At 38.3% G+C, this 14,517-nt stretch overlaps 1 protein-coding gene across 10 annotated transcripts; it reads left to right on the top strand.

The window, feature by feature from the left end:
• Nucleotides 1–4,622: 4,622 nt before the first annotated feature.
• Nucleotides 4,623–14,186, top strand: LOC125575159. Of its 10 annotated transcripts, none has more exons than XR_007325918.1 (6): nt 4,644–5,105; nt 5,817–5,999; nt 6,108–6,250; nt 6,336–6,386; nt 6,893–6,986; nt 13,936–14,186. XR_007325918.1 is itself a non-coding variant. In XM_048762147.1 (5 exons), exon 5 carries the CDS (start codon nt 7,222–7,224, stop codon nt 9,307–9,309), a length of 2,088 nt encoding a protein of 695 aa, XP_048618104.1. In that variant the 5' UTR covers nt 4,626–5,179; nt 5,817–5,999; nt 6,108–6,250; nt 6,336–6,386; nt 6,893–7,221; the 3' UTR covers nt 9,310–13,579. The 10 variants fall into 10 exon arrangements, 5 of the variants coding, with proteins under 5 accessions (XP_048618103.1, XP_048618102.1, XP_048618104.1 ...); XR_007325916.1 differs by having other exon boundaries at nt 4,647–5,179; XR_007325919.1 differs by having other exon boundaries at nt 4,652–5,105; nt 5,817–5,928.
• Nucleotides 14,187–14,517: the final 331 nt, after the last annotated feature.

Genomic DNA, 14,517 nt, shown 5'->3' with positions numbered 1-14,517 from the left:
ATTTTTATGGTGTGCAATTTCATTTTTCAGATTTGATTTTGGCCGAGTTCTATTTGGGCTATTGTTGTCGTGGATGCTTAACTTATTTAGGGATTTTGGGATTATCTGATTCTCCCCCTCGAGATAATAACACTTAATGTTCATTTTTCTCGTATTGAATCCCAAACTTTGGTAATTTAATATCAATTTTTTTTCCCTTAGACAGTAATTTTGAAAACATCATGCATTAAATAAATCAAGGTGTGCAACAAATAGCCAGAAATAAATTAAGTCTGAATAGATTAATAGGGTTTTAAATTCGGCCAAAATGATTTTATTAGTTTGACTAGATTTCATATTTGGCCAATAGAAATTTCAATTTGGCCAAAGGATTTCCTATTTGGCCAAGGTTTCACCTTTGTGGCCAAGGAAAACGGTTAATGTTTGTCTTTGACCAAGCTTTTGCCTTCGGTCAAGGTCATTTAAGGTTGGCCAAGAGAATTCAAACTTTGCATTTGATCAAGATTTAAGCTAGGCCAAGCTTTACATTTGGTCAAGCTTTACATTGTTCATTAGGCCAAACATAAGTTTCGGCCAGGCCAAATCCGAATGGTTCTAGGATTCTTATAGATTTCGGCCAAGGAGTAATTTTATGATCAGATTTTAAGTTTTAAACAAGTTCAAAGAAATGACAACATAGAAATGAAAAAACACCAAAGCAAAGAACACATAATTTATATTACAAATGTCGAAATCATTTTTCAGTCTTTTAGACAATCTGAAGTTTCATAATCCATAAGATCGTCTTTATCATGATTGAAATCATTTTCATCATCTTGATAAGTCATATGGGCTTTATGATTCTTCCCTTTCAAACTCTCTTGATAGAGATCAATTAGATGCTTGGGAGTCCTACAAGTCTTAGCCCAATGATTGCCCATACCACATCTATGGCACATTGATTTGCTTGAAGTGGTCGAGTGTTGAGGTTTAAATAAAGAGTCACGGCCGCGACCATGACCTCGTCCAAATGAGCCACGGTCACGACCATGGTCTCGACCATGTTGATTCCCTCACCCGCGGCCAAAGGAGCTTCGACCACGGCCATGTCCGTTCCTATTTCCTCGACCACGGCCATGATGGCCGTTTCCTTGGACGTGATGGGATTCTTTGTTTTCCTCGGTGGCGTGTGCTTCAGGTGGTGGGGCTGAGCCAGGAGGTCTCATTTCACTGTTTCTCATCAATAATTCATTGTTCTGCTCAGCGAGCACGAGACAAGAAATAAGATTAGCTTAGGTCGTGAAACCTTTCTCACGGTACTGTTGTTGTAACAGCACATTGCTTGTCTGGAAAGTGGAAAAGGTTTTCTCAAGCATATCCTGATCCATAATACTTTCACCACACAGTTTCAATTTTGAAACAATCTTAAACAGTGTCGAGTTATACTCGTCCACAGACTTAAAGTCCTGGATTCTGAGATTCTTCCAATCAAACCGAGCCTTTGGTAAGATCACCGTTCTCTGGTGATCATATCTCGATTTCAATTCATTCCAAAGATATAAAGGATTCTCAATGGTCATATACTGATCTTTGAGACTCTCAATTAGATGATGGCGGATGATCAAGATGGCTCTGTATCGATCTTTCTCATTGGCATTATTTTCCTTGGTAATACACTCACCGAGTCCCTTGGATTTAAGGATGATCTTAGCATCAAGCGACCATTGAAGGTAATTATCTCCAGAGAGATTTAGGGCAGCAAAATCTAAGTTTTTGATTTTCGACATCTGAAGTCATAGATTGATAATTTTAGATCTTTAGGATTAATTTCAATGTTCAAACAAAGCAATAAGCCTTACGACCAAGAAACAAGCCTCACGGCCAAAACAGGAAACAAGCCGCACCGCCAAGGATTCAAACAATTCGTTTTAATGCATTCAGTTCATTGTGTAATTACAATCCTAGCATAGATGGTTTCTATCAGTTCATATGATGCAATCAATATGGCAATGCACAAACATCAATCACACGGCCAAGTCAAAGATCAATCATACGACTATTTGATTTCAATTCAATACCACCCTAGCATAAAGTTCTAAGTGTAATTGCAATCAATCAATGTGATCAGTTTATGTATGAATGATGCAACAAGCCGCACGACCAAGATATGATATGATCAAGTGATTTTAATTAAAACTATCAAAATAAGGTTTCAATCAATTCAATATCAAATTCGAGATTAAACAATCTTAGCAACAGTTCTAGGTGATCAAAACAATCAATTCAGATTCAAATTCAAACAATCAAAATGATTTTCAAATTAGGGTTTAGGGTTTTGATTTTGATCTTAAATCAAAGGAGTTTGATTTGAGATTCAAAACCATTAAGGATTTCGATTTTAATAGATTAATAGATCAATCTCGATTTAGGGTTTGGGGTATCGAACTTTTGAGCTTCGATTTACTCATTAGGGTTTTGATCTATTACCCTATGTTTTTGATTCATAAAGATTAGGATTTTAGTGTTTCATTCTTTATCAAACAATCCAAATTCGATTATAGGTTCTTAGGTTTTGAATTACCTTTAACCTTAGATGATTGTTGAACTGAACCACCAATGAGATGAACCGCGAGCTGATCGGGAACGGAACGCGAGCTGTCCAACGTGCTGATCGAGTCGCGAGTTGATGTTGTCGCGAACGGAAGCACGAACGGATTGAGGCTGATCGGAGACGCGAGCTGGAATGGATCGAGTCGCTTCTATCGGGTCGCGAACGTCTAATTGGGAACGCCTTGATCGTCTGTCGCGAACGAGCTATGAACTCCTTTTGATCTGAATGGAAAAGAGAGTTAGATCACACGGGCAGCAACTCCTCTCAGCCTGAACTCCTTGTTGATATTAGACTTGCACAGGAGTTGAGTTCGGTTAGAAAATCTTTGTTGGAATCGGATTTGGTTTCCAAAGCAAATCGGCAGGCACTGTATCTGTACGTGAGGGCGCTTCGGTGGTCAGATCGACAAGCTGTTTGCACTAACTGATTCGTTTCGGCAAGAGCTTCGATTTGATATCTTGATCGTTTTCTGGGTCCTCACGGTTTGGGAGAACGGTCTCTTTGAAGTTCCGAGGCAGATTCCTTTTCGTTTAGGGTTTGATGATTTTCGGCTGATTTGAAAAATATTTCGTGGGGCTTAGGGCTAGAGGCTATCGTGCTGATAACATGTTGTAACCTTAAGGATTAGAATCTGTAAGTTCTTATCATTAATCATAACATATGGTGCCCTTATATATGAGAATTACAAAAAGATAAAGGGAAAGACATAAATATGGAAAGTGTACAAATACAAAGAAAAGAAAACTAGGGTTTCCCCTTCTCTCTAAGTCTAAGCCGCCTCTCTCTCTCTCTCCTATGGCCGCCTCTCTCCCTCTAGGTATTGGGCCGGTCATGGACCGGACCGCCGGTTATGGACATCCACAATATGATTTATAACAATCTTAGTGTAATCAACTCTTTCTACACTGTATACATAATGTTTGTGAACAGTTTTGCGTATGTGACATTTTCGATAAACGTGATTTCCTTCAAGATACGACCAAAACAAAGTTCTGCCTGCGTTACTTTGAAATCTCATATAAATTGTATCTTATAATCTTTAAGAAATTGTATCATCTAGAAATTAAACTCCAAATCTATCGGAAAAGCTTTTAAACTTGAGTTGATTACATTAAGCTTTTAAACTTGAGTTGATTACATTAAGGGACACTTTTTGACTTTCTATTACACCTAGAGACTCTTCTTACATGTGACACACTTTGTTGTGAGTCAGCGACAGATTGTGGACAATTTTGCCCTCAATGGAAACAACACTTGTGGATGACTGATTTGTGGACGAGTGATTTGTAGACGAGTGATGTGTGGTTGGGTCATTTGTGGACAGGTGATTTGTGGATGAGTGATGAGTAATGTGTGGACATGTGATGTTAATGTGTTTATAGTAGATAACGTGGACAAACTCTTTGTTTTGATTCCATAAAACTATACAACAATACGTGGACATGGACTCATGTTACTAAAATTATACCATAAACTTGGACACAAACTCTTTTATCTCCAACACAAGCACTTGGCTTCTTTGATAAATTATATGCAATTAAACTTCAATCAAGATGAGAAAGAGATGATATTGTGAGTATGAGCGGAGAGAAAAATCGAAGAAGCGTTTACCTTCTGAGAGTAATGGATCTTGCATGTCAGAGATTTCCGATCTAAGGAATTTGCGCTTTGTTATGATGTGGATTGATGTAAATTTGATTAGAGTTTAATTTAGATCCCGAGCTTATTGATGAAATCGAAAGAATATTGTCCATGTCCACAACTAGTTTATAATTTTGTTCAGATGTCCATCTCTACAACTAATTTATAATTCTGTTATCCGCGCTTTAGTGTCCACGTCCACATTTAGTTTTGTTTACACATTCATATATATATAATAAATATATGAAAATTGATCTTAAAAGATTGAGAATTTTATATATAGTTTATTATGACAATTATTTTTGTTTAATATATTTTAGAACTGAGATAAAGTAAATAAAAACATTAAGTAGAATAAGAAAAATAATAAAATGAAATAAGAAGAGGAGAGAGATTCTCTTTATTTTAGGGTCATAAGATTCTTTTTGACAAAAGAAAGTGTGTCTCAAGTGATAAATGTCTTGTAGGTTAATTTGAATGTGAGAAAATGTCTCTATATTGTAAAAATTTCTTTAAACTTTGACTAGTGGACCATGTTACTTCTACCAACAGTACTCAAATACATGCTCATGTATTTTTTTAGAGCACGTTAACGCAGTATCTTATGCATGTCTCTTAGGCTAATTCTGATTAAAAGGAAAATGAAAAATAGAAAACATGGAAGACACGTATCTTAATCAGGCTCCGCAAGGGACATCTCTTATGGGACAGCTGTCGAAACATGAGTGGGTGGAGGAGAGGTTTGGTGTTTCGACCTTCTCGGCTTCTCTCTCGAATCCTCTCCTCGACGTGCAACGACGATGACAAAGTCTGTCTCCCTTGGTGGCTCCGGTCGGGCTCTTCCGATGGTGCTTCCCCCTTCCCGCCCTTTGAGGTCCGTGAGCTCTGTTTTACTTTCTCTCTCTTCGTTCTGCTCTCTCTCCCTCAACAATTGATCTCGGATTTGAGGTATTGATATTGTTATAAAGCTTGTGACTTTTTTCCAAAGTTGCATTTGTTCTATGATATGCTTGTGTCTCACATGTTTTTATTATTATTATTATTGGTTCATATAATTTGATTTGATCCAGTTGTATTTGAAGACGGAATAGATTGAAAGTATTGGGATTGGTTGGGGAAAAACAAAGAATTTGAGTTTTCTTTTAGTTTTCTTTTTGATCGATAAAGTTTTGATTTTTCATATTATTTCTTGGGGAAATCAGCTTTGAGTGGTTGCAGTTTATGTCTTTGTAATGGCCTACCTCTTACATAGACTCTGTCTGTTTGGCAATAGAACTGTTAGATGTTTTTTCTGGGTTTAAGAAGGTTTTGTCTAAGTTAGATTGAATAGAAAAGCTGCCTTTGGCCATGTGTAAATAGATAATATTATTCTCCAGAAATGCCTCCATTGATGTTATTAGTTTCTCAGGGGTCTTGCTTTGAACCGGAGTTGAGATGTGAGAAAGAACCTTCTCTCTAATCATTGAGATTAGTTCAAGATATATATTCTCTACTAATTGTTATAGTTTTGGATTTCTACCGTTTTAACTTCTTTTCCTATGTACAATCTCTAAGTATAATGTCTAATACTGCTTCTATCCAACAGGAACAAGCTTTGTTTTGCAAAACAAAATTCCAGAGAGAGAGAGAGAGAAGCCGAGAAGGTGCCTGAAAAGGATGCCTCATTCCGATGGTGCTTCCCCTTCCCGCCCTTTTAGGTCCGTGAGCTCTGTTTTCACTGTAATTAAGATCAAAGCTTGTTATCTCTGATCAAAGCTTCTTACTATGGGTAATTATATGATTGAAATGCTCTGTTTTCTGTTAATGAATAGCATTTAGATGCTTAATCTTTGAATCAGATGTGTACTTGTTTGCTATGATTATTTGTTATTGTTAGTGAGGAAGATCGACAATGGTTCATGGAAGCAATGCAAGGACATACGATCGATTCAATTTCTCGTATGAAACAAATATCTCAAATCATGAAAATGCCTGAACACCTCTTGGATTCTCAAGGAGTCACAACAAGCGATCTTGAAGGTTCTTTTAGTCTGTTCCAACGTCTGATTATTCCATTATCCAAAAGCAGTGGTCTGATCCATTTTTGAATAATTTATTTGGACAGGAATGTTGGATGAGTTGCAGGAACATGTCGAGTCTATCGATCTAGCCAATGGTTTGATCTCTTACACCAAACATTTTTTTGTTCTTTTGTTACATAAAACATTTTTTTTAAGAATTCCTAAATAAGAGACTCTTATTGAAGCAAAAAAATGTTGGTGTCTCTTGACTAGGTCTCTTAAGTAATATTTAATACTTAAAAATCATTAAGAAATTCAAATTGAGTTTTTGGGTTAATGATGCTCTTACAATTACATGTTTTTACATATATATTTTCTTATAGTTACATGTTTTTAACATATATTGTTTAGCAAACAAAAATAATAATTTAATCAAGAAATGAAAGGAAATTCAACTAGCAATAATCTATGATCTTTCCAATTGTTGACCGGAACATGTAGTAATGATGAGTTAATTATATGTTTTCTTGTAGTGATGAGACTATCATGTTGATTCTGATCATATTTGTTCTTGTGATAGTAACCAAGAACAAATGATGGGTTATGTAACTAAGCAATCTCTCTTTGTTCTTGTTCCCTGTGTTTGATGCCTTATTTATAGGTCTTTGACCTGCAAACAACAAAAGTTTCGGAAGCAATTATATTAACCAATAAAGGGTCTTTTGTTTATTGCCTGACACATATAGCCAGATCAGGTAAGCTCCCAATCCCTATATGTAAAAGCTCTCCAGTAGTACGCAAAACTCAATAACTTACTTGAACAAAACACAACAAACGAAACCAGCAAAATAGTAACTTCCACACAATACAAGTAACTTTTAGTTGAAACGCACCATTTCGAAGTGACACTATTTGGGCGATTTTGAAGGCGACTTAGGTTTCGAGGGTAACTTCACGGAGATCTCTGCTGGTTCTAGATCAAGGTCTCCGATGGGGGATCGAGATCTTCCGGAGGATGATCGAGGTAACAAGGGGTCAAACATGGAGGATCGCGAAGAGAGGGATCAAGGAGGTTTGGAACGATTGAAACCGCGATCGTGGGTTAATGTTCAAGGGAAGAAGGTCTTAAAGAAGTACGATATAGAGATTCAGATGATGGATGGGATCGGATCTGTGATTGTACCGGAGGAAGTATTCACGGATGCCTCTCCTCTATGGGAAGATTTTATCATTGGGAGATTTCTAGATAAGGCTTCACACATCGCGAAAGTTCACGCGATAGTCAACAAAATATGGGCATTGAGCGACAAGTCGCAGATGATTGATGTTCATGTTATTAATTCAACAACTATGAAGTTCAAGGTGAGCAATCCTATTATTCGAAACAGAATCTTGAGAAGGGCGATGTGGAATATTGTAGAGATACCGGTAGTCATGGCGAAGTGGTCACCGTTGACAGAGGATATCAAACAAGAAACACACTCTATTCCGCTATGGGTCCATCTGAAGAATGTGCCAATGGAGATGTATTCGTGGAAGGGTCTCAGTTTTGTATCAAGTCCAGTGGGAATACCAGTTCGGCTACATCCAGAGACAGAGCAGTGCGAGAATCTGAAAGTGGCAAAAATATTTGTGAAGGTGGATTTATCCAAGGAGGTGCCTAAATCGATGAACTTCAATTTTCAAGGGAAGGACACTCTGGTGGAGTATTCATACCCGTGGCTCCCAAATAAATGCACATATTGTGGGAAATGGGGTCATTTAGCAAGAGTGTGTAGAGGAAAGAAGATAGCTGATGAGACTATGGAAGAAGAAGAGTTGGTGAAAACTAGCAGAGGTATTGATTCAGTTAAAGGCTCAGTGGAAGTTGTCAAAACGGTCAGTTCAGAGGGAAGAGATGTTCCAGTGGATGGTTTGGTAGTGGGTTCAGTGGTAAGCTCAGTGGATGGTTATGTGGCAGATTCAGTGGCTGGTTCAGTATTTGGGTCAGTGGTTGGTCTAGTTAATGGTGAGGTGGATGGTTTAGTGGCAGACTCAGTTGTGGGTTCGGTATCTGGTTCTGAAGTTGGTCTAGTGGCTGGTGCTGTGGATTCAGTCATGGGATCAGAAAAAGAAAAGGTTATTGGAGTTGCAGGAAAGCAGGTTGACAAGTTGGCTGGCTCAGTTGAAAGGGAGAAAGGAAGTTGTGGGAAAGATAATACAAAGACAGCAGGGATTGATAAGGAAAAAGTTTGGATGGAAATCTCTCCAGGGAAAGTGAGTCGCACACCAATAAAGAGCAAACAACTAGAATTTGAACAAGTATCTATACTATCTAAATCGAGGTTCTCGGTTCTAAGTACGGACGAGGAAGAAGGTGAAATACCTGAGACTAAAGATGATACGGAGGAAGAAAATAAAGTAGAAGATGAAGATATGAAAGATGACAAGGATTTGGAAATGAAGGAATCAATGTATAAGAATGAAGAAGATATAATAAACACAAGACAATATTTGCCGAGGGGTTCGAAAAGTAAGCACAAATTCTTGAGTGTTGATGTGCCCCAGTCCGAGGATCAGTCCACGGAATCAAATCAGAACGAGGATCAGAACGTCCGGAACAATGCAACTGAGGTTCAATCCATCGATCGGGCCGAACATACCGCTCGGGCCGTGTATCGTCTTGACCCGCACTCGTCCGGATTGGAGCTTCAGCATAACCCACAACCAGATGGTCAAATCAACCGCACTGAAGTTCGCCTTTCTTGTCCTGTTCGTCATGCTAAGTCCATTGGTCAAGCCAGAAGTGAAGTTGTTCGAGTGGAATCCAAATCCGACCATGGTCTCTCTCTCTTAAGCCGTCTTGGCCGAACTGGCGATCGTTCTGATGAACTGATCCGACACTTCGATCAGTTCATGAACTTTGATCAGCCAAATCTCTCTAAGGCAAGACTCTTGAGGTTGTCCGAAGACTTAGCCACCTTTTGGCCCGGAACAGTCCATGAAAGTCACCCGTCCGTACATGAAGAACGAACCGGCCGTGTACTTCTTCTCACCGCGGGACGTGCTATCAGTTACACCGAACCTGGACAAGAGTAGCCGAAGAGTTCAAATCGACCAGTCAACATTATTTTCTGTGCTTTGACTAGATCTGGTCTTCTATCTATTTTCTATGTCTCTTTTTCATACATTCTACTTATTATCTTTGACTACAAGTTGTATAAGTACGAGAACACATCTTTGAGATGAAATAATCGATTTTCATTATTCATTTTTGAGTGTTCTTTCTTTGTTCTTTGATTAGAACATTCTTGTTCTCTTGGTGAGGCTATCTCCAAGTGAATCCCCTTTCTTTGAGCCGGACTTGTGTGTCAAATCAAGCGGCCATTGAGAGTTCTAGTAGTATCATTGGGACTTCCGCATCCCTTTGTGTCACTAAACAATCCATCAGTTCTCTATCTCTTCAGATCGAGTTCATATCATCAGATACGGTTGAGTGTTCGTTCCTTAGGGTTCTTCAAGTGTGACTGTTCAGAGAGCTAGGGGTGATGGCCCTGGTGATCAGAATAAAAAGAAGAAATATCGCAAAGCACAATGACAGGGTTCTTCTGGAACACCCGCGGCTTTAATAAACCAACTAAACATTCAGTAGTCCGTGAGTGGTTGAGAAGTCAGTCATTGCAGTTTGGAAGTCTTATAGAAACAAGAGTAAAAAAAGGTAAAGCAGGAAAGATTTTAAATTCAGCGTTTCAAAACTGGTCATTTATGGCTAATTACGAGTACAATCATCTTGGAAGAATATGGGTGCTTTGGGGGCCGTCAGTGAGGATGACTCCAGTCTTTAAAAGTAGCCAAATGATTACATGTTCAGTTAAGTTGGAGGGGAGAGTAGAGGAAGTACTGTGTTCTTTTATATATGCACTGAACACTAAGGAGGAGAGAAGAACGTTATGGGAAGATTTGAGGAATCACAAAGACTCAGCAATGTTTAGAGGTAAACAATGGCTAATTTTTGGTGATTTTAATGAGATTTTACAAGGAAATGAGCATTCAGGGTATGATAATAATCCAATCATCACCGCAGGAATGAGAGAATTTCAGGACACCGTAAGTTATTGCACTCTCACCGATATGAGTTTTCATGGTCCTACTTATACTTGGTGCAATAAAAGGGATGAGGGGCTAATATGCAAAAAGTTAGACAGAATGTTGATGAATGATGCTGCTCTGCATGGGCTGCGAAATGCCTATAGTGTATTTGAATCAGAAGGGTGTTCTGATCATCTCAGATGTAGGTTTCATCTAGAAATGGAAGTACAGAAGAAGCGAAAACCTTTTAAGTTCACGAATGCCATAGCAACAATGGAAGATTTCCAACCAACAGTGGAGAGGTATTGGAGGGAAACAGAGAAATTATTCCATTCAACTTCGGCTATGTATCGGTTGGGAAAAAAATTAAAGGGTCTTAAGCCGACTTTGAGAATTCTAAGTAAAGAGAAGCTGAGGCAGTTACCAAAAAAAACAAAGGAGGCATATAAGCATTTGTGTGAGAAGCATACAGAAACCTTAATGTGTCCATCTTCTGAGGCTATCAAAGAGGAGAGTGAAGTGTTGGAGAGATGGCAAAAGCTTGCTGACTTAGAAGAAGAGTTCTATAAACAAACATCTAAGCTACATTGGTTGGAAGTGGGGGATGGAAATAATAGACATTTCCACAATGCGGCTAAGATAAGAGAAGTAAGAAATGCAATCAGAGAGGTGATATGTCCGAATGGAAGTATAGCCACGACTGAAGATGATATAAAGAAAGAAGCAGAGAGGTTTTTTACTGATTTCTTAACCCATAAACCTGTGGATTATGAGGCTCTTTCAGTTGAATACCTACAGAGTTTGCTACAGTTTCGTTGTACTGAAGGAGACCAAGAGTGACTGATCAGTGAGGTCACAGCAGAAGAGATTAAAGCAGTGGTGTTTAAAATGCCATCGAACAAATCGCCTGGACCAGATGGCTACACACCAGAGTTTTTTAAAGCGGCTTGGCCTATCATTGGAGAAGATGTAGTCGTTGCTGTGCAATCATTCTTTCTTAAAAGTTTTCTCCCGAAAGGTATCAACTCCACTATCCTAACACTTATACCTAAGAAGGAGAATGCTAAGGAGATGAAAGATTATAGGCCAATCTCATGCTGTATTGTACTTTACAAAGTGATATCTAAACTGCTTGCAAATCGCCTCAAGGGAATTCTGCCACAGTTTATATCAAATAACCAGTCTGCATTTGTTAAAGATAGGTTGCTGATGGAAAACCTTCTGTTAGCTACTGAGTTAGTCAAAGATTATCACAAATCTGAGATATCATCCAGAAGTGCAATGAAGATTGATATCTCCAAGGCCTTCGATTCTGTGCAGTGGCCTTTTCTCCTAACAACCCTGGAAGCTTTTGGTTTCCCTGCAAAATATATACATTGGATCAGACTCTGTGTGTCGACAGCTTCTTTCTCTATACAGGTGAATGGGGAACTGGCTGGTTACTTCAACAGTACTCGAGGTTTGAGGCAGGGTTGTGCTCTGTCGCCTTCTCTATTCGTGATATGTATGAATGTACTATCCAAGTTGTTGGACAAATCATCTTCCGAAAGAAGGATCGGTTATCATCCAAGATGTAAGAATGTGTCCTTGACGCATCTCTGCTTTGCAGATGATATAATGGTATTCTCAGATGGGCAGAAGAGGTCGGTGGAAAGTACACTTCTGGTGTTTGAGGAATTTGCCAGACTTTCGGGTTTAAAAATCAGCCTAGAGAAATCAACACTATACATGGCTGGCATCTCACAGGAGACTCAACAAGCCATTCTTGCGAATTTTCCTTTTGCAGTTGGACAGCTCCCAGTAAGATACCTAGGCTTGCCTCTTCTTACCAGGAAAATGATGGTTTCAGATTACATGCCTTTGTTGGAGAGTGTCAGGATAAAGATGTGTAACTGGAATGGGCGATTTTTATCGTTTGCAGGCCGTTTGCAACTAATCAACTCGGTGATTATGAGTTTGACAAACTTCTGGCTAGCAGCGTTTAGAATGCCAAAGAAATGCCTTCGTGAGGTAGAAAAAATGTGTGCAGCCTTCCTTTGGTCTGGTCCTGAAATGAAAACAAACAAGTCTAAAGTGGGGTGGTCTGAGGTTTGTAAGATGAAGTCAGAAGGAGGATTGGGATTAAGACCGTTAACTGAAGTGAATGATGTATCCTGTCTCAAGTTAGTCTGGAGAATTCTATCAGGGCAGACCACGCTTTGGGTGCAATGGATTCAAAGCTATCTGATGCGCAAAGGGTCTCTTTGGGCTTTAAGGGATAACACAATAATGGAATCTTGGATGTGGAAGAAAATCCTCAAAATGAGAGAGGTTGCAAAAAAGGTTTCATTGTGTTGAGGTTAAGAATGGAGAGTTTACTTCCTTTTGGTATGATTTGTGGTGTTCAAAGGGGCGATTATTGGATCTGCTAGGCACAAGGGGATTCATAGAGATGGGAGTTCCAGCGAATTCAACAGTTACAGAAGCTATGCATAGGCATAGAAGAAGACAACACCGCATTGAGATATTTAATAAAGTGGAGGATGAGATAGAGAAGTTGAAGCATGAGAACCATCAAATAGAAGATATTGGCCTTTGGAGGAGTAAGAATGGGAAATACAAACCAACCTTTTCATCAAAAAATACTTGGCTGGAGATAAGGAAAGTGTATGCGGATCAAGTTTGGAGCAAAGGGGTATGGTTTAAGCATGCCACACCTAAATATTCATTTCACACATGGACAGCAATGAGAGATAGGTTGTCCACATGTGATCGAATTTTGAAATGGAACCCAAATATTGATCCTCTGTGTGTTCTTTGCAAGCAACAAATGGAGTCGAGGAATCATTTGTTTTATCTATGCTCTTACTCGAGTAGGATTTGGCAAAGTTTGACAAGAGGTTTGCTTCAGTCTAAATACACAGAAGATTGGGAGGAGATAAATGTGCTTATGTTGGATCATAGATTGGACAGAAACAAGAGGTTTTTGTTAAGGTACATTTTTCAAGCAGCTGGTCATGCGATATGGAGAGAAAGAAATCGCAGGAAACATGGTGACAAGGAGCTCCCATACATGCTGGTTTTGAAGAATATTGACAAAATTGTGAGAAATAGGTTTTCTACTATTAGGAGGCAAGGAGATCAGAAGATGGATAAAGGGATGAGTATATGGTTTGGATCGAGAGTTTGAGTATTAAATAGTAGAATAATGCCTTTGTTTTTATTTCAATCACAGTGTTTAGACATCTGATGTACAAAAGTTTTGGATAAATAAAATTTAATATTTATTCAAAAAAAAAAATAATAATATCAAAGCACGCTTAGAAACAGCCACATCACACAATACAACTCCAACATAACATCATAAACATTTCAAGACACGATACAAAACTAAAACACACTTTCATGCATTGTCACTATAAGTTTATTTAATTAATAACTAAAATGGCTCATGTCCGTTTTATGTGCGCGTGTGAAACATTAGTTCCTTTATTTTTTGTTGGTGGAGTTGCAAGATTGTTTGCTAATGGCATTGAAAAGTCATGTTCTCATATTCATCTTCATCTTAATGTTAAGATCTGTGTTCGTAACATATTTGGAGCCATTTTGTCATGGTTGTAATGGTTACTTGCATTTTAATAGAAAACCTTTTTTCAGAAGAAAAAAAACATATTCGGAGCCTTCCAGAATACGTGTGGGACGAGAATGGAATCCACATGCCGAAAGAAAACGTGGATGCTCACGGATAGTTGCGGCCAAGACATTACAAATACACATTCATATACAAGTTACTTGTAAATTATGTTGTTACCAAATTAGTGTATTCGATGTAGATCTCTTTATAGTTTAGATCAATATATACACAATCAACAAACACATAACTTTAGAATAATATAAATAATTAAATTCTCCTACTTGCAGCCAAATTTCTTTGAAACTTAAATTTGGTCGTCGTCTTTGTTTTTATTAGAAAATGAGCTTCCTCTGAAAGAGACAACATTAGTTGAGTCTTCTCTTCTTTTGCTGCTCAAAGAAGCAGCCAAAAATTACATTCTCACAAAATAAAACTCTATCTATATTAAAAAAAACATATGAGACGATATCAGCCCTAAACACATGACCTTGCGTTGACTTCATCTTGTTAGAACTGAGCTTTGGCTAGGCTCTTCTTTACAAATAGTTATTTGCACTGTGAAATGTCTTTTCACTTTTTGTTATTCGACCATCAGTTATTGCGTA

This window comes from Brassica napus, chromosome C7, assembly GCF_020379485.1.
Source record: "Brassica napus cultivar Da-Ae chromosome C7, Da-Ae, whole genome shotgun sequence".
Taxonomy (NCBI): Eukaryota; Viridiplantae; Streptophyta; class Magnoliopsida; order Brassicales; family Brassicaceae; genus Brassica; species Brassica napus.
This window is presented reverse-complemented; position numbering and strand designations above follow the sequence as displayed.

Coding starts and splice junctions, on each gene's coding strand:
- LOC125575159 (XM_048762146.1), top strand. CDS start 7,222: ATGGGGGATCGAGATCTTCCGGAGGATGATCGAGGTAACAAGGGGTCA.